This window comes from Pelobates fuscus, chromosome 10 (genome assembly GCF_036172605.1).
Source record: "Pelobates fuscus isolate aPelFus1 chromosome 10, aPelFus1.pri, whole genome shotgun sequence".
Taxonomy (NCBI): Eukaryota; Metazoa; Chordata; class Amphibia; order Anura; family Pelobatidae; genus Pelobates; species Pelobates fuscus.
The window spans coordinates 109,739,960-109,764,580 of NC_086326.1; the positions used below are offsets into that span (position 1 = coordinate 109,739,960).

General features: G+C 41.1%; 1 protein-coding gene across 1 annotated transcript in view; it reads left to right on the forward strand.

The window, feature by feature from the left end:
• Positions 1-24,431, forward strand: part of CLCF1 (cardiotrophin like cytokine factor 1) — a 200,540-nt gene extending 176,109 nt beyond the window's left edge. The window contains exon 3 of the mRNA XM_063434867.1: positions 23,347-24,431. Within this exon, the coding sequence (XP_063290937.1) occupies positions 23,347-23,838 (492 nt within the window). The 3' untranslated portion in view covers positions 23,839-24,431. The remainder of the gene's footprint in view (positions 1-23,346) is intronic.
• The last annotated feature ends 190 nt before the right edge of the window (positions 24,432-24,621 follow it).

A 24,621-nucleotide genomic window follows, 5' to 3' on the forward strand; every position in this document is an offset into this window, starting at 1 on the left:
ATCTGTCAATAATTATTTGTATTAGAGTGGCAGATGGGGCAGAGGGGAAATTCCCCCTGGCCTCTCTGGATGCACCATAAAATATGAGTCTGAATACATTTCTGAATCCCTTAGTGCTCTCAAGCCAGCATCTAACAGACTTCACTGACCATACTTGCCAGAGCTTAGATTTAAATATTAATAACAAAAAACAAAAACAAATAAACATACCAGAGCTGTGTTATTTTCCCTTTTCTTCTATGGCATTTTAGGTGTGGGGTGGGAGGGATGAGTAGCACCTGGTTGTTACCATGGCAAGTTCCCACACATTAACAGTCCTGGGCTACACGCTTAGTCTGCCGGGACAACCCATCGGCATTCCTGTTCTGCTTCATGGGCCAGTAGTGCATGGTGAAATTGTGAGGATGTAATGTGTGTGTGTTCTTATGGAATGTAGTGTATAGGGATACCAAGGGATGTGTAAGGGATGTAATGTGTGTATAGGGGATTAGGGGCTGCAGTGTGTGTTTGTGTGTAAGGAATACATTTTATGTTTCTGGGTGTGTGTGTAAAGGATGCATTGTGTGAATCTGTGTTTGTATGTGTAAGGAATGCAAGGTGTGTTTCTGTGTATGTAATGTAATGCAGTGTATGTGTCTGTAAGGGGTGCATTGAGTGTGTGTAAGATATGCATTTTGTTTGTGTGTGTGTGTGCGTAAGGGATGCATTGTGTGTTTTTGTATGTAAGGGATGCATTGTGTTTGTGTGTGTGTGTGTGCAATGGATGTGTTGTGTGTTTCTGTGTGAGTGTAGGATGCATTGTATGTTTCAGTGTGTCTGTGTGAGTGTAAGATGCATTGCATGTTTCAGTGTGTCTGTGTGTGAGTAGGGATGCATTGTATGTTTCTGTGCATGTGTGTGTATATGTTTAAGGATGCCATGTTTATGTGTGTAGTGTGAAAGAGAGGGTTTGTGGGGTACGATATGGGCTGATATTATTATATTTATTTTGTTAACATACTTTTTTTGTATAGTTTTTTCTTTAAGTTTTGTGTCTTACACCTCCCTTTAGTTTAACTCTCTGACAAGTCCCTTGTGTGCCTCTTAACCCCCCTTTTTATGTCTTACTTCCCCAAGCCCCTTTGTGTCTTACTCTTTCCAGCTCCTGTGTGTCTCTTTTCTCTCTCTCTCTCTCTCTCCCCCTTAGTGGTCCGCCCGGCCACGCTACACTAAGTGACAGGTAGGAGGGAGCGATGTGCGCTTCCCTCCTGCCGGGTCACTCAAATCTTGCGCCCCCTGGGTCGCTTATAGGATGCGCTGGCACTGGTTGAAACCGGACACACCACATATAGCGAGCGTTACTGCGCGAATTAGGGAGGTGCGCCTCATGGATGGCCTGACGGCAAGGATTAGGGGTTCCCTGGGAGCATTCAGTAGACTGTGGGAGCCGTGGGACGAAAGTCCGCTGAGCGCATAGCATGCGAGTGGGGACCTTTGAAGATGTGGGGGCCGGTCGGGGGGCCCGGGTCCTCCCCTCCCCCCCTCCTCCCCTTTCCCTCCCCTCCCTCTCTCCTCCGCAGCTGCCTTCCACGCGCTTCCATGCCCCGTTCTTGCCTATTCTCTATACTTTTCTTCTCTGTTCTTTCCACTTACACTCCTATCCTATCGGCACCAAGGGCCTTCTTCTATAAGGAACGGTGCTGAGGCTTCTTAAAGTACAGTGATCTTTGCATTTGCATCATGTGATATTATACTCTATGCCTCAGACAGAGTGTTGCATAAGTGAATGTGTCAAACAGGCTCAGGTTCACACCTTGTTGTTAAAGATGTTTTTTTGTTTTTCTTTTTTCTTTTCTCTTATTGTGTCATACGCTACTACAGGGATGTTCATGTACTATATTGAAACATGTAAAATATGTTGTTTTCACTTGTCGGATTGTGATAATATATTGCACAACAAAAATAAAGAATTAAAAAAAAAATAGGATGCGCTGGCACTGCTTGGAGGTTCTCTTGGACAGTCTGGGTAAGCTTCTCCATGCGGTCCCTCAACTCCAGCATGTATGGCATGATCGGGGTACCTTCTACCTTGGTTTCCCCTTCCTTGGGAGATTGGGAGCTTGAAAGGGTAGAACCCTGTGGATTCATGCAGCAACTTCAAGTATGCAAAGAGGAGGTAGGGTAGGAATCACTCCCAGTCCCTATAAGCAGTAGTGAACATCTGAAGCATCTGCTTCAGCATTCTATTAAACCACTTGCAGAGACCGTTGGTCTGGGGATGATAGGGAGAGTTATGCAGTGGTCCCCCATAGCCTCCGGAGTTGGTGCGTGACTTCAGCAGTGAATTGGGTGCCATGACCTGAGACTATCTCCTGGGCAAATCCCACTATAGAGAAGATTCATACCAGTGCATCTGCTACAGTTTCTGCTTGAATATTTGTTAATACCACCGCTTCTCAATATTGGGTAGCGTATTCCACTATGTTAAGATCTATTTCTTACCAGAGGGAATAGGCTTAGCTAATGGTTCTACTATATCTACAGCCACCCTAGTGAATGGCTCTTCTACTTTGGGCATCGAATGCAACTTGGCCCAGGGACGGTCTATATTCTTCCCAGCTCACTGGCAGGTATCACACATCTGGCAATATTGCTTGATATCCCAACAATACTACCTGCTCGCAGGTCCCTCATGATGCCAACATCTACGGTGCCGGATCTGGCTCCCCAGTCTAGGTGGCTTTGCGCAGTAGGTAGACAGTGTATGGCTCCTCCAGCTACCCGAATGGCTACTGACTTCCCTGGGTTTTCTGTACCACCAACCGAGTGTATTTGGTTAGAATAGCACCTGTGTCTCAGAGCACTCTTGCAAGTTTACCAGCACCAGTTGGCAGTGATGCTGGTGATTATCTGTGGATGCCGCCTGTACGTGACCTTGTGGAGGGTACCCTAGGATTCCATGGTATTAAAGCCCTCTCTTTCTGGGGTCAGAGTAATATTGTAATCCACGCATAGAACTGTGGAACCCGCTCTGGTGTTGGCCATGGGGCAGTCCCTTTGGATATGTCCAATCTGTTTTCAATGGAAACAACAGTTTCCATTCCGATTGGTGGTGTTCACTGGGGCTGGTATCAATCTTGGTATCAGTCATGGTGGAGGTCGCTGCGGGGCTTGATGGTGTTGGGGTGCCCGTTGGGTCTGTTGGTCCAGCCACCTGGCATCAGCATATTCATCTGCCAGACAAGCTTCCTCTGGAAGTGTAAGGGAACGTCGATCTCTTACCCATTCCCGGAGCTCTGCAGGTATGGCTGCATAAAATTGCTCCAACAACATAAGCTGAACTACATCCTCCATGGTTGTGGCTAGGCACTTGTTTACCCAATGCATGGCAGGTCTGGGCACATAGATTTTGAGTGGGCCCTAAAGCATATTGAACAGATGTGCAACAACCGACATGCACTCAGTGGCTTACCTGGGGGGGCCGGGTGCCACTCACTAGGGGGGTGCCCTGGGCAGACTGCGTTGGGTCCTGGGTCACTGACCGAGGACCCGACACCAGGAGGGGCCCCGGCGGCTTGCTCCATATGCCGCAGGGTGCGATGCCCCTCCTGCGCCCAATGCAGACAGCGGTCTGCAGCTCTGCAGTGTGCGGACCATGTGTCTCGCGAGATCTGATCAATCAGAGCATTGCCACGGTTTTCCACGGTATTGCTCTGGCTGGGTCTCGCGAGATTCATGGTCTGCAGCTCTGCGGAGCTCCAGACCGGATATTATGGCCACCGGACCACCAGGGAGCCCACCGGACCACCAGGGAATGAAGGTATTTAGTCCCCCCCCTCTCCCCATCCCTCACACCATCACCCCCCTCTCCCTCACACCATCACCAACCCTCACATCACCCCCTCATCATCACCCCCCCTCACACCACCACCCTTCACACCATCACCCCCCCTCACACCATCACCCCCCTCACACCATCACCCCCCTCTCACATCACCCCCCTCTCATCACCCCCTCCCTCACACATCACCCCCTCTCATTACCCCCTCCCCCCAGGGGCGTATTAGCCGCAAGGCAAACAAGGCATTTGCCTTGGGCGGCATTTTCCAGGGGGCGGCAAAAAAAGCCGCCCCCCAAATATCCAAGGCAAATGTCTTGTTAGCCTTGCGGCTAACAGACATGCTGGGCTGCTGGGCGGTCGGGCGGCGCTGGCTGGTGAGGGAGCACTTCCTCTGAGCTGTCTGCTCAGCTCCCTCGCGCGCCGCACAGTGAGTCTGGGAGCTGGAATATGACGTCATATTCCGGCTCCGCCTCCCAGCCTCACTGTGCGGCGCGCGAGGGAGCTGAGCAGACAGCTCAGAGGAAGTGCTCCCTCGCCAGCCAGCGCCGCCCGACTGCCCAGCAGCCACTGGACCACCAGGGAAAAAAGATGACCCCCCCCCACCCTGCATTCCCAAAGGTAAGGAGGCTGGGGGGGGGGGTTAAAGTAAAAAAAAATGTGTTAATGTGAGTGAGTGTGAGTGTCTGTTAGTGAGTGTGAGTGTCTGTTAGTGAGTGTGAGTGTCTGTTAGTGAGTGTGAGTGTGTGTGTGTCTGTTAGTGAGTGTGAGTGTGTGTGTGTCTGTTAGTGAGTGAGTGTGTGTCTGTTAGTGAGTGTGAGTGAGTGTGTGTCTGTTAGTGAGTGTGTGTCTGTTAGTGAGTGTGTGTGTGTGTGTGTGTGTGTGAGTGTGTGTGTCTGTTAGTGAGTGTGAGTGTGTGTCTGTTAGTGTGAGTGTGTGTGTCTGTTAGTGAGTGAGTGTGTGTCTGTTAGTGAGTGAGTGTGTGTCTGTTAGTGAGTGTGAGTGTGTGTGTCTGTTAGTGAGTGTGTGTCTGTTAGTGAGTGTGTGTCTGTTAGTGAGTGTGTGTGTGTGTGTGTGTGTATGTTAGTGAGTGTGTGTGTGTGTCTGTTAGTGTGTGTGTGTGTCTGTTAGTGTGTGTGTCTGTTAGTGTGTGTGTGTGTCTGTTAGTGTGTGTGTGTCTGTTAGTGTGTGTGTCTGTTAGTGTGTTTGCCTGTGAGTGTGTGTGTCTGTGTGTGTGTGTGTGTATGTTAGTGAGTGTGTGTGTCTGCTAGTTTGTGTCTGCTAGTGACTGAGTGTGTGTATGTTAGTGTGTGTCTGTTAGTGAGTGTGTTTGTCTGTTACTGAGTGTGAGTGTGTCTGTTAGTGTGTGTGTGTTTCTGTTAGCGAGTGTGTGTTTCTGTTAGCTAGTGTATGCGTATCTGTCAGTGAATGTGTGTGTGTGTATTTAGAATGCGGGGCGGGGTAAAGGTTGGGTGGGGGTGGCGCGGGGGGGGGGGCGGGGGGGGCGCCTGAGTTTTGTCCTGCCTAGGGCAACACAAAACCAGGATACACCACTGCCTCCCCCTTCCTCTCATCATCACCCCCTCCCTTACATCACCCCCACTTCCTCTCACAACACCCCCTCTCCCCTCTCTCACCATCACCCCTCTCCCTCTCATCATCACCCCCCTCCCTCTCATCACCCCCTTCCTCACACCATCACCCCCTCCCTCTCACCATCACCCTCCTCCCTCTCACCATCACCCCCCTCCCTCTCACCATCACCGCCCTCTCCCTCTCCCCATCACCGCCCTCTCCCTCTCACCATCACTGTCCTCTCCCTCTCACCATCATCCCCCCTCACTACTACACTATACAAACACACACACACAGACAAACACTTATACATGTATGTTTGTGTATCTCTATGTCTGTGTATCTGTATGTGTGTTGGTATATCTGTATGTGTCAGTGTGTGTATGTGTATCTGTTTGTGTGTATGTGTATCTGTTTGTGTGTCTGTATGTGTGTGTCTTTATCTGTATGTGTGTCTGTGTGTCTGTATGTGTGTGTGTCAGTGTTTGTCTGTATCTGTGTTTCTATGTAACTGCATGTGTGTACCTATGTGTCTGTGTATGTGTGCCAGTGTGTGTATATATGAGTATATGTGTATATATGCATAAATCTCAGCATTTCGCCTACACTACACACAAATACAACTCTACATCCAAATGTCAACACTACATAAAAACACCACACCATATTAACCCCTTAAGGACGGACGACGGTTCAGGACCGTCATCGGCATTTTTCCATTGCCGACCGATGACGGTCCTGAACCGTCCTAACTTTAAGATTTACTTACCCGATCGCCGGCGTTCCCCCGGCGGCGATCGGCGGTGCTCCCGTTGTGGGGAGACTGCCTGCAGCCCAGACAGTCTCCCCATGGCGAATTAGGACCCCTGTGGCCATGTGATCGCTCAAAAGGGCGACCACATGGTCACAATAGGTGTCCTAGTGTCTGCCTGCAGGGGGACTGTCTGTGCTGACAGGCAGTCTCCCTGCATGTGTAAAATCATAAAAAAAATTAAAGTTAAAGTTAATAAAAAAAATTATTATTATATATGTGTATATATATATATGATATATAGACATATATTATACCTATATAATATATGTCTATATATCATATATATAATGTCATGCTAAGTGTATTTTTATATTAATATGTACATATATTAATATAAAAATACACTTATAATTAAATTACACACGTATATATATAATATATATAATAACTATATATATTGTATATATGTATTATTATAAAATACAAATAATAAGTAATTTAAATTAAATTAAACATGTAAAAATAATAATAAAAATTTTAAAAAAATTATATATCTATACGAAATTTTATTCTAACTGTATTTTGATATTAATATATATATATTTATATCAAAATACACTTAGAATGAAATTGTATATATATCTATGTATATATAAATAAATAAAAAGAATACGAACTATTCATATGTCCATATACAAAATGACATAAATAATTATATAAATATACACGTAGACTTCAAATATATAAATATGCATATATATTTAAATTCTACGTGCGTATTTATGTAATATTTTTACATAATTAAGTTATTTTATTGATTGCAATTTAAGGGACCTGCCTGCCAACCCAGGCCGAAAGTCCAGAGAATTTAATTTGCTATCACTGTATTTTACCCTGTAACATTCTATGACACCCTAAAACCTGTACATGGGGGTACTGTTTTACTCGGGAGACTTCGCTGAACACAAATATTAGTGATTCAAAACAGTAAAACATATCACAGCGATGATATTGTCAGTGAAAGTGACTTTTTTTTGCATTTTTCACACACAAACAGCACTTTTACTGATGATATAATTGTTGTGATACATTTTCCAGTTTTGAAACACTAATATTTGTGTTCAGCAAAGTCTCCTGAGTATAACAGTACCCCCATGTACAGGTTTTATAGCGTTTTTGAAAGTTACAGGGTCAAATATATGGGTCAAATATTTTTACATTGAAAATGGCCAGGTTGGTTACGTTGCCTTTGAGAGCGTATGGTAGCCCAGGAATAAGAATTACCCCCATGATGGCATACCATTTGCAAAAGAAGACAACCCAAGGTATTGCAAATGGGGTATGTCCAGTCTTTTTTAGTAACCACTTAGTCACAAACACTGGCCAAAATTAGCGTTCAATTTAGTTTTTGACTTTTTTCACACACAAACAAATATGAACGCTAACTTTGGCCAGTGTTTGCGACTAACTGGCTACTAAAAAAGTCTGGACATACCCCATATTGAATACCCTGGGTTGTCTACTTTAAAAAAATATGTACATGTGGGGTGTTATTCAGCGATTTATGACAGATAATAGTGTTACAATGTCACTATTGATACATTTTAAAAATGTATGTTTTGAAACCGCAATATCCTACTTGTACTTATAGCCCTATAACATGCAAAAAATTGCAATAAGCATGTAAACACTGGGTATTTTTAAACTCAGGACAAAATTTTGAATCTATTTAGCAGTTTTTTTCATTCTCTTTTGTAGATGAGTAAAAGATTTTTCACATAAAAGTCAAAAAACATGTATTTTTTTTCAATTTTTCATCATATTTTTTCATTTTTTTTAAATTAAATTACATGAGATTATATAAATAATGGTATGTAAAGAAAGCCCCTTTTGTCCTGAAAAAAACAATATATAATTTGTATGGGAACAGTAAATGAGAGAGCGGAAAATTACAGCTAAACACAAACACCACAAAAGTGTAAAAAGATGCCTGGTCGCAAATGTACAACATCGCAAAAACAGTCCGGTCCTTAAGGGGTTAAAGGAGAGTATATGAGGCAATAACTATGACGTATGGCCGTGGGTAAACTTCAGCAGTGAGGTAGGGAGTGTGGCCTCACTGGTTTGTGAGTTTAACATGCACAAAAGTAAAGGCAGCACCTGAACCTACAAGCCAGTTCTCTATCCCTGGACGTGGGCTTGACAAAAGCAAGGACTAATGTGAGAGGAGAAGGCACGTACCTTACTAAGTAAAAGTGTAGTCTATGACAGAAAAGTTAAAATACAGAAATTACTGAGGGAATTAAGTAGTGGTATAAAAAGAGAGAAAAAATAGAGAAAATAATCCACATATCAAAATGTGGTCAGCAGAATGCATCTCCAAAGAAACGGGACTTTCTTATAGAGATCTATGATTAAAAGTAATATGTATACCTATTAGTATAATAGTAACCAAAAAAAAGGGGGGTAACATTAAAGTATCACTGAGAGAACTAAAAGTACATGAGGAATAGATGAATACACCATGTCCTCTAATAGCTGAAAGGTATGCCAATGATTCTAAAATATACATATTTTTTACCTTAAATTAAAATGCCACCAAGGGATTATAAAAACAGAAACCATAACTTATAAGCATTTGATTGTTTCAATTGAAAGCTTTTATTAAACAAAAAAAGAAACCGATACATACATAAAGTATAAAACGTACATGATAAAAAATAAATTATACGAAAGGTGCAATAGACATATCAATGACAGGTAATATGTATTATGAGGACAGAATTCACTCTTTAAAATATGTAAACCAAACTTCCAGATATTATTATATTTTGTTATAGTACCATTATAATATACTGCTTTTTTCCATTACCCCTTGGTAATTAATCTGTGCTCTTATTTCTTCCATACTGGGAGATTTCTTTTTTTTTTTTTTTTTAAATAACTTTATTGACTGTTTTTTTTTATCATTTCACGTAAGAGAACAGCAGTTTGGACATGCAGGTCTCTTTGATATCTTGTTTCAATAGTCCCATTGGGAGAGTGCTCTTATAGGTATGCATCGGCGACTTGCAGGTCGCGGTATATCGTAGGTAGCAGACATACATTGGACTCGCAGGTACTATGGTATATAGACATAAGTGTGCATTTGATTGTTAACTTACGTTTATCGTGGACCATACGAGGTTCAAAGTAAAAGAGGAAAGCCTCACCCAACCCCAAGGAATGATGGGGGTATAAGATGCGTGAATGTCAGGAAAATCCGTGACCCAACATGAGGAAATATATGCTTGCGAGAACTGCTGGGAAGACCACGAAGGGTCTGGCTTATGATGCCTATGAGAAATTATTGCACATCAAAACAACTATACATATTCACAATTCCAGACCTAGAAGGCCAGATGTGCACGTATGCAAGGTTTATTAAAAAAAAATGTCTGCCTGACCTGATTTACACATGGACAAAATTTAACAGTGAACTGTTTCTAAAGAAAATACTGTAAAACCAAATTATACGATACACTAATGTTGAACCCCCCCCCCCCATAAAATAATATATGGTATCCAATAACAAAGAACGTAACAAAACTGGTGTTTAACATGCAAATTTATAGACCAGTCAGGAAACCCATTTAATAGATAAGCCCCTAAAAATAGAGTGAATTGAATTATCGCCTCATATGAACTTATTTCCCAAAATTAAGTGAATAAGACTTATTAACTATGCAAAGTAAATATCAAAATAACCTAAGAAACTAATTTGTTACATAGCAAAGAACCGATTCAGCATATATTGCACAAAAGTACCGAAATCATCATACTTCATAATTACCTGAAAAACTAGGATTTTCTCCTGAACTAAGCAATTGACAGTTCAGGAGGAACATACCGGATGGTAAATACAAACACACAAACAGTCTAAAGTTCCCCTTGACCAGAGCTCAAGAACTCGAACGTCAAGGAGAAACTAAACAAATAACCGAACAAAAACATAATTGAAATTCATGCAAATGCAGACTTCAGGGCTTAAGTATACGAATGCAAGAGGCAAAGTGCCGAACAGTTAGAACCCTTAGAAAGTGAAATGACTAAGTGAACGTTCACTTATACGAACAACGGGAAAACAAACAAAAACATACGAAGCCTGCGACTTGCGAAATGTCAGTAAGGCACGAAAACTCCAAAAGGAGCCGAAGACCGTTCATGAATATAGGAAAACCCGGGGAATCCCGGAGCAATCCCAGAGCAATAGTCACTTGGAGGGTATCGTTGAGTGCGTTCCGGTGTCCCCCTTTGCCTGGCAGCCTTTCATTTGCCATTTGGTTGCCGTTTTCATCGCGTAGTGTCGTTTGTTTCTGCCGCCTTTGGCCGGAGTTGTTGAGACTAATGTCCTCTCGGCTCCACGGTCAGGCCCTGCCCCCATAACATTTATAATTTATTAAATTTTTTAAATATAATTTTTGGTATTTTAACATTTTGAAAAAAAAAAAGAGTCTGTGAGTCTTTAAATGTACTGGAGTAGCCCTGTCTCTTTGTCATGCCCCTAAAATTATAGTGTCTCTCTTTTGTCTCTTAAAATGTTGAAAAGTATAACATTGGGTAATAATAAAGAAAATAGCAAGAAAAAGCAAAAGGTAGTTGCTAATTTCAAACTGTTCATATACAGTAACAATTATGAGGAACTAGATTTGGGGAATTATTACATGAAAAATAAATCAACATGTTTAATTAATGTATAAATGTAATGGACTTTTCAATTTTTCAGAATTTTTTATAATTGAATTAGACCGTATGAATCTTAAAACTTTGACCACATCAACTCTATGAATTGTGGCAAACAGTTGGTTTCCAAATCAGTCACTACTGTTTAAGGCTCAGAACTTAATTCCACTCTCTCGCCTGTTGTAAAGACTCAACTACAGCTAACTGTAAGCTATATCCTATAGGAAAAATACATGTCAGCTATATGACATTACATTTAAACTAATCTTAGTGTTTTCCTCTCTTCCCCCTAAATCTCTTTCCTCTTCTCTTGCAATTTTTAAAATGTAGACAAAATAGTAGATCTGGGAAATTCTCTAATCAGGCTATGTTAGACAAAAGTCTAATTGCGCTTCAATTTTGCCATTCAATTTACTCAAATTTAAAGTGAACTGAATAAACCCTATAGTTAATCATTTGCTTCAATTGTTTCCACCGATATCTCTGTATTCAGAAGTCTTTTTCAACCTCTTGTCCCTCCTCTTAATCCATTTTGATAACCTCTAGAGTTTAGTTTAATTAATTTTCCTGAACCCCCCTCCCTAACTTTTTTTTGTCAATCTTTATTTTTGTAGTGCAGAGATGAACAGATAAGCTGACAATAACATATAAATAACACTATACAAAATAAAAGAAGTCACCAAAGTAATACTTGATACATTAAGAATGTGCAATTTTATTTGCTTTGTATGATAAACCAAAATATTCAAACAGGTGTGTGTCAGATACATGCAAGATAAACTAAACAGGTAAGACAGATCAGTTCACCACACTGCGTGAAACTTTTAAAATAAGCTCATGTTGGACATATAGCTAGGGTGATGAAGTTTTAGTACCACTGGATATTAGGAATAATCAGGAAAATAACACAACAAAGAAGAAATCATAAATCACTGCAATTCTAATAGAGCAAATACTATTTGTATGCAGAGATATCTTCGGCTAGGAGTCATCCGACCCTACAAGCAGGCCACAACAGAAAGCCAGTCTCTATGCCCGGCATGATGTCACTTCTTGCCCCTTCACAGAGCTTGTTAAGTAGCTAGATTTCATGCAGTTAGCCTAGGCCTTGATGGGAGCCGTTTCCCTATATCCAAGGATCCTCTTACTCCAAGTTGCCGGATTGAAGCCCTTCAGGAACTCCATGTCACAAAGAGCCCTCTGGGACTCTAGGACTCTGGGCTATGGGAAGAATTGCTGCTCCAAGTGAAAGAAGAACCATGAGCTGTAATATTGGCTTGTGTCTGTGATTTGGTACTTGTAGTTAGGAAGTGATATCGGCTGTTAATATAGTCCCAGATCACCCAACAAATCTTATCAAATTTTGCATTTAAGAGTTCCTTTACATTCTTCTTTACTCTGCTGGAGTTTCAGTACAGTGGTCATCGTAGACACACCATGGTCTCTGGAACAGCAAGAGATTCTTCTAATAGTGCAGATAGAGTAACTTTCCCAGCGGGGACGGAAATATCCCCTACCTGTTCAAAAGAAGAGGGGGCAACAGGGTTTTGCTTCAACAGAGCATAGCTCAAGTCGAGAGATTGTTCGCCGCTTCCAGCTTCTAGGTCGTCAATCGGTTAGGTCTCAATGCCGATCAAGATAAGTATTTGATGAAGCAGCGTTGTTTGAGCCAGTCTTTTTGTTTTCCAGACTCACAAACATTGGCAGCAGTCCACAATGTACTGTCATGGCTAGCTTGAATGTGAACATGGTCAGGATAAAAGATGTTATGTCACAACCCTTTTTCTCATTCAGCAACCTATAATTAGAGAGCAGAGTCAATATCTGTGTCACAGGATCATGCAGACCTATTGCTGCCACACTGTTATGTCTTGTTCACCTAATAGAATTGCTCTGTGTGCAGAGTATCTTTATCCTTTTGTTAAGTCCTCTCCTGCCCTTTCACCTCTGCTTGAAATCTGGATTCTACTGCTCTACCATGATTGGTCATATCCATTAGTCATGTGTCCCAAGACTCCAGTAAGAGCAAACCAGTCCCTTTCAGTGGCTTCTTGCCCAATTCTCAAGTAAATGTACACACAAAACTATGAGCAAATCTTTCAGTCTCTGTCTATGTTTTTGTGTTTCTTCTAAAAAACTAAAAATATGCAATGTTTCAGCCCTAAACATGCATGTTATATATGTTCCAAATGTGGTATTCACAGAAATTCTATGTTATGTCAGATGTTTTCATGCAAATGCAAAATTTTTTTTAAAAAGTCACACACATATATACGTGTGTGTGTGTGAAAATTAAGATTATTGTCAAAATTGACAGACTTTCAGCGGTTTGCAATGAACAAAACAATTAAAATATATCTCAACACAATGAATGCTTTGAGTCAACACAATGAATGCTTTGAGTGGTTTCCCCAAATTCAACAGAAAAATGCAACCTATTATGATTTCTCCAGTCTCACAATTTTTCCACCCCTTCATGGGAACTATCTTTGGTGCTTATTAGAGCACCATTTTCCTGGTATGACCTGCAACAAACAAGATGCATAGCCATACACCAGCTTCTGGCAGTGTTCCTGAGCAATCTTAGCCTATTGGGTTTGCGTGCAGCAACCACTTTCTTCAAATCCCACCTGAGATTTTCTATGGGTTCAAGTCTATTCTGGAATGCCCACTCCATCTGCAGCAATATGAAATCAACAGCCATACACAACCTTTTCATCTCAAATTGTTTCGCACTACTTGCACTCACTGAGACCTGGCTATCCTCATTGATAGCGCTACTCCTGCTTCTCCCACACTCCCAAACCAAACAACTGTAAAGAAGGTGGTGTAGGCATCAACCAATCTTCCCTGCTCATGCCCTATGTTTCCTTCCTTTGAAGTTCACACTTACCGCCTATTTAAACCCACTCCTCTAAGAATTGCCATCAATTTGGAATCCACCCCCCCCCCTACCGGTCATCCTAGGCTATTTATTTAACACTTTTCTTCCTGGCTACCCTATTTCCTCTTCTCTAGCACTTCTTCCCTCATTCTTGGGGACTTTGATATCCCAATCAACAACCCCAACTGCCTTAAAGGCCTCTCGTCTGCTCTCTGTATCCTCCTCTTTTGGACTCAGACAGTGGTCTAACTCAGCAACTCATACAGCAAGAAACACTGTTGAACTCATCTTCACCCATCTCTGTACCACCTCTAATCTCTCCAAAGTTCAAATTCCCCTATCTGACCACTAACTTCTGACTTTTGACATCGGCATACCCCATACACAAATTACACCACCCTCACCACATCAATCTCCCAGAAACCTCCACTTTTGTGACCTACAACGATTCTTCACCAACCCATCTCAAACCTCACCTGCCCTAATACTGCAACCTCCCTCTACAACTCCACTCTCTCATCTCAACTCCATCATCATGGCACCTCCTACACTTAAACCTAGCAAGAGCCCCCAATTACAACCTTGATTTTATATGATTTTAAGCATATTGGAGCCAACGTTTCTTGTACTTTTGGGTCAGTAGTGGTGTATGTATTGGAGTTTTGGTATTAATACATGCCTTACTGTGCTCATTGATACCTCAGTGCCTGTTGCCACCAAGTCTAGCTGAAGGTCATTTGTGGTCACTTGAGGGTTTGTCACAATCTGCTTGCTGCAATTGATAACTTCCTTTTTCTGTCCCGCCCAGGCAGTGTGACCACTGTTCCTTCAACTTTGAACTTGAGAATTTTGCTTCCAGTGGTGCCTCTAGGAACAGTCAGTGCCTTCGCTATCTTTTTGTACCCTGTTCCTTGTTTGTGAAGGGTGATGAATTATTTTCTTAACTTTGTGGACCATTCCTTTCTAACATGCAGTTAAATGTGACACAAACTCCTAGCCAGTTCAAGTATTTCATGTGGTCCAGCTCAAGCACACCTGGTGCAACTAATGAAGCCCTTGCTTAGCTGCATCAGGTGTGGGACAACACCTGTTTTGCATATTTATTCTGTTGTGAGAGATTCTATTCAGGGGGTTGAATATTTTTAACTGCATTAGTCATTATAAGTTGCATTTTTAGTTGCATTTTGGGAAAAACACTTGAAATAATTGTTGTGTTAAGCCATTTCAATTGCTTTTGTTTGATTTGTTCATTGCAAACAGCTGAAAGTATCTTAGTTTTGACAATAAACCTAATTTTCCATGGGGGTTGAATAATTTTGATTACAAGTCTATATATATATATATATATATATATATATGTGTGTGTGTGTGTGTGTGTGTGTGTGTGTATATATATATATATATATATATATAGAGAGAGAGAGAGAGAGAGAGAGAGAGAGAGAGAGAGAGAGAGTAGAATAGGTAACTACACTCACGGTCTTCTGTTAAAAATTCAAGTCTTTATTGAAGAAATCAGTAAAAACAGATCAACGTTTCAGTCCACTTACGGACTTTTATCAGGATTGAAGAATCCTGATGAAAGATTTAAAGGACCACTATAGTGGTATATTTTCCTGGCACTATAGTGCCCTGAGGGTGCCCCCACCCTCAGGGACCCCCTCCCGCCGGGCTCTGGGGAGAGGAAAGGGGTTAAAACGTACCTTTCTCCAGCACCGGGCGGGGAGCTCTTCTCCTCCGATCCTCCTCCTCTCCTCCCATTCGGCTGAATGCACACGTGCGGCAAGAGCTGCGCGCGCATTCAGCTGGTCTCATAGGAAAGCATTTACATCACGCAAGCGCCTCTAGCGGCTGTCAATGAGACAGCCACTAGAGGCTTTGAGGGCTGGATTAACCCATTTATAAACATTAAGCTGAAGTGGTCTGGGTACCTAGAGTGGTCCTTTAATGGACCTGGCAAAATATGGATTCAATAGCCTGAGTGCAAGGATGTATTGTTTCATATATATATATATATATATATATATATATATATAGATATATATATGTAAAATAACAGAGGAAATCCATATGTTGTAATAACTTTTTGTTGGACTAACAGAATTTTGTAATGACAAACTTTCGGGAGAACCTCCCCTTCTCAAGACTAAAGCATGAAATGGGAGAGTTGTGTAAATATGAATTCTCATCTCTAACACATCATACTAACTCAATGAAAATCAGCCCAGAGTTTTCCCTTTAGTCTTTGGGCCAGTGTTTACCTGTCATAACTTCTAGTTTCACTATATACTGCCAACGTGCCTCCAGTTCATGCTGGATTCACTTGTGTTTCATAGAGACTACTCTTGGGGCTTAAATTCCATCTATTACCTACTGTGGCTTGCACCATTCCCTGTATTGCACATTCATATATGCTAAGGCATAGCATTGACACTCTGCAACAAACATCTAATTCTGTGGCACTGGGAGTCTATCACACAGTTTGGTTACATAATGTATTACCAGTAATGTAGTTCACAGTAGGTCATTTACACACTGACTGTAGTCTTCTGACAACAAGGTCCCTCTAGACACTCCTGACCAAATGAATGCAATCTGGCCACCTGATGACTATGTGGCCACACGCCTCTGCTCTAGTCTTTATATATATATATATATATATATATATATATATATATATATGCAAATGGTCTAACAAGTTTAATCTGAACAGAGTGCCCTAGAAAAGGTTGTTGCATCCAATCTTGAAACCTACTGCAATGGAATTATATATAGGTGGGCAAAGAGTAAAACTGGTTTTATTTGGTTACTGAATAGAATGAGATGGAAGGTGTCAGAAATGACCGATGTATAAAAAGTTAATTTTTTTGTTTACTGTTGGCAATAACTATATAGAGAATGAGCTGTCTCTTACCACAAGTCTTTAAATGCACACACATGCACATATAAATATATATATATATTATATATAAATACATTACACCCATTGTGCTGTTGTATATGTTGCTGCTCTACACCATATAATAAAAAACATATGTAGAAAAACTCATTATACTACACAGTCATCAGTGAAGCAAAGAGGCCGAACAGCAAGCAATGTATCCAATTAAATAATCTTAAGAATGTATTCACAAAAGTGCAGAGTGCATCAAATGACAAAATGCCACAGCAACAAAAACGTAAAAATGTAAAGCATTACATTTTTGCTACTGTGACTCGTAACCAGGACCGGTGCAAGGATTTCTGCCGCCCTAGGCAAAGATCCATTTTGCCGCCTCCTCATATCACTCACTCACTGACAGACACACACTGGCAGGCACACACACTCACTGACAGACACACAGACACACACTCACTGACAGACATACACTCACTGGCCGACACACACACGCACACACTCACCGACAGACACACAGACACACACACTCTATGACAGACAGACACACAGACAGACACTCACTGACCGACACACAGACATTCAATGACAGACACACACTCACTGACACACACACTCACTCATACACACACAGACAGACACTCACTGACATACATACACTCACTCACTGACAGACACACATACTCACTGACAGACATACACTCACTCACTGACATACATACACTCACTGACAAATTCCACTCACATACAGACACTAACTGACATACATACACTCACTCACTGACAGACACACAAACACACTCATTGACAGTCAAACACTCACACACTCAGTGACACACAGAATTAGACATTCAGCCTACATACCTCTCTGGGGTCCAGTGTGGGGCAGCTCCTCACTCCTCCAGCGTGCTGTTTAGTATGCCAGGGCCGGAATGACGTTATATTCCGGCTCCCGGCAACAAAGAGGGCGCGCAAGGGAGGAGTGGGGAGCTGCAAAAGAGCCACGTCTGCTGCCCACACTGCCATCCCCTGCCTCCTCTTCTCTCCTCCAGCATTCATTGGCAGAGCAGGCACCTGCCATCTGGATAAGCAGGTTTCTGATCTACCATACTGAAGGACAGTTTTGGGGGCACCCTGAGGTGGCCAAATGGCTACCTCCTGAGCCCCCTGTGACAGGACTTCTCTTGGTGCCTTGTCACATTTCCGGGCGCCTGGATGATTGGCCCGGCGCTGAGGGGTGCGGCTCCAGGACTGGGGGAGCCCAACAGGAAATATCCTGGTGGGCGCCCCCAGAAGGCCGGCGCCCTAGGCGAATGCCTAGTATGCCTAATAGTTGCGCCAGCCCTGCTCTTAACTCTGAAGATTAGTTAATTTGAATCATTGCCTGCTGTTCTCCCTGTTTGTGCCTCTGGCCACATAGGTTTCTGGCATTTTGATCTCTTTCTAAATGATACGGGGTGGAAATTCTACTGGCTATTCCGACACTTTGCCAAAATGACCTTTCAGGCAGGTAAATTTTTATCAGGGCTCAAATACAGGGCTTGATGTTTTCTTCAGCAAACGTTTATGCTCCTGACACTAATCAAATATTCTTTCTATTGAAGGTCATTCACCAACTGTCATCCTTTACAGAGGGAATCCTAGTGTTCAATGGGGATTTGAACATTCCCATGAATCCTGGTCTGGACTCCTCCACGGGCAAGTTCTCTCCTCTGCTATCCCAAATTTGTAAGTTATGTGCTGCTCTACACAAGGCTCGCTTGGTAGATGTCTGGTGCATACACAATTCCACGCCCCATAGATATACTTTTCTTACCCTTATAGGCAGTATTCCCATCTGGACTACCTGTTCCTACCTGTGGCTTTCACATGCACATCTCAATATGGCACGTATACACAACAAAACCTAGGACATCCACCAACTCAGTCAATACCTGGATGTGACTAACCCACATTGTCCCTATGCCTAACTTTTACACACTTGTGACACTTTTGCTCACTTTTTGATGACCAAAGGTGACCTCACAACTGACCTCAACACATTTCCAATTACTTTTAAGATAATCAAAAAGATGTTCCACTTCCATGGTGGTTTGGGAAGTCCATAAATGTGTAGTAAGGGGTGCCATCATTTGCATATTCACCCAAATTAAAAGGTTACTCCAAGCATAATAACCACTAAAGTCTAATGTGTAAGTGAAACCTAATTTAGTGGTTATGATGCCAGGAATACCCTGACCCAGTTTCGTGTTAATGGGGAAAACCATTTTGCAGCACTTTGCCCTCTCCCCTGGGTCCCATCAAACACTGAGGCTTCTCTATGGTAATGGTGATGCTGCAGATGCCAATTCCACCAGCCATTCTTTGGCTCAGTGTCATCTGACCATTTTTAGTGTGACCACATCTACCATGTTTTCAGGAACACATATAATTTGTCATATTTGTAAAAAAAAAAAAAGCATGAAAAGGATTGCTGTGCAGTATGTATAATGCATATTCTGCAGGATTCTTTATTTTCTAATTACGTAATCTTATACGCCTTCTTCTGAGTTCTACAAACTACAGGGTTACCCTTTTCATGTGCTACCCATAAATATGTATATGTGATACGAGTCCTTGAAAACTTGATGGATCTGGTCACCCTGACCATTCTCAACTAATGAATACAAGTATGTGCAAATAAATTATGCTGCTGGAAGTGGGGTTACACCTATGCCAGCAAATGGGCTAAGCTCAGTATATGGAGTGTTTCATAGCCAAATGCTGTATGTACAGATTGCAGGCACCATAACTACTTAGAATCACTAATGTGGTCCTGGTGCTTGTCCCTTTGACAAAAGACAATCTCACCTGATTAAGTTGATATCCAGAATGAACTAAAATGGTCAGACCTAATATTTTAGAAACTCGCAAAGACAGAAATAAATTTTGTATCCTATTAAATGCTAAAGTAAAGTCAAGTCTTTTGTCCATTCCTTATCCCATCACTACCAAGAGGGCAATAAATTAGCACAAACTACACCCATCTTATCAATGCACCTTGTCTCGGAAACCTTACAACATCTCGGAAACCTTACAAACCTCACATTATCACTAAAGACTTGTTATGGATCCACATGAAACTTCATTTCTTGCCTTGTAAAAGGTAGCATTGTGGAAGACACTTTAGATAAAATTAAGTGCCTAATCTCAATAGATGATCTCAAGGCAGCATGTAATTCCTTTCCAACTGGGAAGTGTGTAGGACCTGCCCCCCAGTGAGGGGCACTTCTACAAAATAATTTTTAATTGTCTGAACACTTACTGTGTGAGGTCTTCATTGCTGTTTTACCGGTCCACTTAATATCCATGCTGCTTCTTTAACCCCTTAAGGACCAAACTTCTGGAATAAAAGGGAATCATGACATGTCACACATGTCATGTGTCCTTAAGGGGTTAAGTCAGTCGTGGCCTTTTTCGAAGTTACCGGGTGCGGCATACCACGCGTTCCCCAACTTGTTGTGCTCCCCCATAACGGCACGGAGGGTGTCTGGCCAACGGCACAATCTTCTACATCTCTGATCATAACACCACCGTGCCATCTGACTAAGGTCACTTGGGGTTGAGCTCGCTGTCATCTTCACCAAGATTAATTGATCACCTGTGTTTTACCATAATTATCCCATACAGTATCTGGATCTGTGGAGAGGGCCACCCACCGTTAAGTACTTTTACTTTATCAAAAGTTCTTTTTGCATGTGATTTCTGCTGTTTTTTATGAATTTTAGATCTTTTTTATAGGATCGTATCTACAGGTTGTTATTTCACCGGGGATATTTAACAGTATTGTTGATATACGCCTTATTTTCCGTTCTCTGGTCAGTTTTACGCTTGCACCTTATATATATATATATATGTTCCACATTTTCTCTTGGCCACAATTAGCTCCCAGCTATTATTCAGGAAATCAAACTCTATGAACGCTTTCAAACTTTGAAATGAACGCTACCAAATGTTCTGAATCTAAATGCCCCATAGACTGTATTTACGAGTGGAGCGTACTGTATTTTACCACCTTTGGATGCTTGCAGGCTTGAGCTTGGGAAGAAACTTGATATCTTAGTTTGTCCATAAAAAGATAAACATTAACATTACCCATTGTTTATTGTATTTATTTTAGGCAACACCAATTCATTCTTTGCTGAGCTTCATCAGTTCCCCCCCCCCCCCCCCAAAAAAAAAGGTGGGATAAAATTCCTTCTACTCAGTGTCCCTAAAACCGATGGTGAATGGGGTCTCTCTGATTCAGAATTTTGATACTATGCAACCTTACTGGTGAGAATGATGGTCTGTACAAGGCAGTCTACTGATAAATGTGAGATATCAGTGGTGCATCAAGCACATGCTTGGCCAATACAGTTCCTTCCCTAGCTTTAAAGGATTTCCTCAGTCATCATAATCCCTACAGCCCAATGTTGTATCCAGCCACACATTTTGTGTCCACCCACAAATGTCCTATTGTCTTCCCAATTTTGACAGTTTGGGAGAGATATATAAACAGACAGCAGTTTACTTCCTTTTCCTTTCCTTTCACACGTCTCACAGTCCGAACTTTTCCACCATAACTACTACCTTTTGCACTAGACCACTTAGGACTCACCTCATACATGACAACCTCCCCAAACTGTAAGAACTTGCCTCCGACTCTACCTGGGGGTGGTCTTACACTCTGCATTATCCGCTATTAAAACATTGCAAACCTTAATTTCCTCTGACACTCTCCTACATGATCTAAAGGCAAACCTTAATTTCATCTGACACTCTCCTACATGATCTAAAGGCAAACCTTCATTTCCTCTGACACTCTCTTACATGATCTTAAAGTCTGTGTATTCATGAGCAGTACTCTACCCACCTACACTCTTAATCTTTACTATTTCAGAGCCAACACTGCCCCCTCTATGGAGTGATGGGAGAGGGAGTAGGATATCACATTGACCCAAAAAAATGGCAATACATATTCCTGAAAGTTATTGGTAACTTTAGATTTGAAGAAATGTCTGGCAAATTGCTTCAGGATCCCAGCCCACTTACACTCTTGGCAAGGGTACAAGAGTACACAGGAACCTTAAACTTTAGTCCTACTAGATCTGTATCCAAAAAGCAATCACCAGAGTTCACAATTATTCTTTCAATTAATATCTCCTCTAGTCCACCTGTTCCACAATTCACCATATCTGCTATAATTCAAAAATTGCTGTTTGATCCTTTTGCACTGGAAAGATTCCTAACTTTCTAGCTTTCGGAAATTGATACTGCGCGCGGGGGAGATCCGGACCATGGAGTTCATGGTTGAGAGGTACACACATACAGATAACACGTGTGTAGCTCGTTTGGGACCAGTTCCTGGAATCTGATATTTCTTTGGCTCTTAGATGTATATGAATTGCATTTTTGTTTTATGTTTATTGTATCAGTTCGTGATACTGTCCATTCTGGTAGACTGCACATCAAGATTATTATGCTTTCTTACAGCACTACAAGGCCATTGCCTACCTTCATCACCATTGCCACATTTTCCTTTGATTTATTCTTAATTTAATCTCCCCTTTCATCTGTTCCTTTCTTTACTCAGGTGTATTAATTGAATGGAAAATGATGTGAATATTCAGTTGCCTCTGCTGGATTAATATTTATTTATTTTTTGTTAATCATAGGAGTCAACGTATGCTGTGGCTGTGTTCATTCCACTGCATATGTTATATGAAACTCTGAACATATTGAGTGTTTTAATAATGTGATATAATTAAAGCTTAAATAAATTTGATTTCATTAAAAAATATATATCAAGAAGCTGTGAAACATTATTAAAGTTGTTAGTAAGCTACTTAAAACTCTATATAGTGGATATTAACATTGAGATTGTAGCTGGCTCAGTGTACAGAGATCCAGAGACATGGGTAAATAAAATAAAAAAGTATATGGAATTCTTATAGTATACTTTTTTTAAAATAAGTGTCTATATTCACAGGATTATTATGTTGAGCAGAGAAGGATTACATTAAACATACAACTGTTTTTTGTCCCCTTCTTTATTCTTCTCTTAGTGATGGTAAATTGGGCCAGCTAAACACATGGTTCTTGAGCCGTAGGCAGATGCCTAAAATCAACTTATGGTTAAGTCTGCTCTGCAGTTGATGGAGCATGAGTGTTTTTCCAATTTAATTGTGTGCTTGTGGTGCCTATTTTGTTTTTCGTTTTGTCTGGTGTGCAGAAAAAAAAAGATGGGTAAATTTATGTATAACTGTTGAAAGTCTCCACTCTGAAGCCATAGCTTTATAGTAGGGAATTTCAACATTTATACATAAATTATTAATATAGTTTGGATTTTATATTTGTCACAATTATGCTGAGATACTTTGCTCTTCCCGTAACATTTTCACTCTTCTGTTTAGAACTATCTATTATTTCTGGGTTATGCCTTGTAAGTTATTGAGAAAAAAAAATGAATTTTTGTTCATATTTATCTTCTTTCCTGTCTAATTTAGCAACAAGCCAGTTATTCTTTGTTGCTAATACAATAATGCTTTTAAATATATATATATATATATTTATATATATATATGTATATATATATATATATATAAATATATATATATATATATATATATATATATATACACACATACATATCTAATTATTTTATTTTGCAATTCCAGCTAAATTATCTTGGCCCCCCTTTCAATGACCCAGATTTCAACCCACCACGTTCAGGAGGTCCAGAAACAATCCCCAGTGCCTCTGTAGACTTTCATCTTTGGCGGAATCTAAATGATGGTTTACGCTTGGCAGAGAATCATCGGGCATACAGCTTGCTCCTCTGCTATCTAAGGTCTATTGATGGGGAAGTGGCGCGTACAGAACTGAGACGGAGTCTTGGACGTTTTTGCACAAGTTTACAGGGCCTGGTTGTTAGCATAGCAGGAGTGATGTCTTCCCTGGGTTACCAGCCCCCACAAGACCTGGCCACTTCCTCCACCCTACCAGCCGTGGGCTATGGCAAGGGTAATGATTTCCTGAGAAAGATGGAGGACTTTTGGCTTTTAAAGGAACTGCAAATCTGGTTATGGAGGTCAGCCAAGGACTTCAACAGGCTTAAGCGAAAGGTTCCAGCTATTGTTGCCTTTAGAGTAGAATCCCATGGGTTTTGAAATGGAAAGGAGAAGCAACAACCATTATTGTTCCTAAGCTTACATGAACCCAAGTCACATGGAAAAAAACATGCACCAGAAGACAGAATGATCGAAAAGATAAATATAGAATGAATGCTCAAGGAAAAAGAAAAACAATGACTGATTAAATGATGGCCATATACATTGTTAACATTAATGAGCATTCAAAAGAAAGAAAATGGGAGAAATATTTTAAGGGAATTTGTTACTTAGATAACAATGCAAAATTAGTCAGAAGGCAGTGTGATTATATATGGGATTTCTGTGTTTTTCTTCTCACAGTAACAAGAGAGACAAAGCTCGTGTACTGGAAACTAGGCTTACGCCACATAACAGATGTGTGCATTGTATAATATACTTTTTGTTTCTCTTTAATACACATCAGTTCAAAGACAGTTCTAGACTTAAACTTTGGGAGTTAAAAAAAGTAGGCCTTTTACAAATTATTAAAGTCAGGAGACCTAAAGTAGGTGTTTAATACACTTACATCTATAAACTTCAATATGTATATTTTTAGACATTGCATCACTTACCTAGCTTGGCTGCAGGAAGGTGGATTCTCTGGTGTGTCAGGGGAGCTTGATGCGTTTATTCACTCTCCTTATAGCATCATGATTACAATACTGCTTCTGATGCTACAGGTAATCTGGTCAGTTGGTATTTCTAAATCTCTAACTGGACCACACAGCACTTACTTCACAAAAGAGTTGCCTTTGGGCGCACATTGGAAAACCACTGCTGTCAGCCCTGTGGCAGTAAACT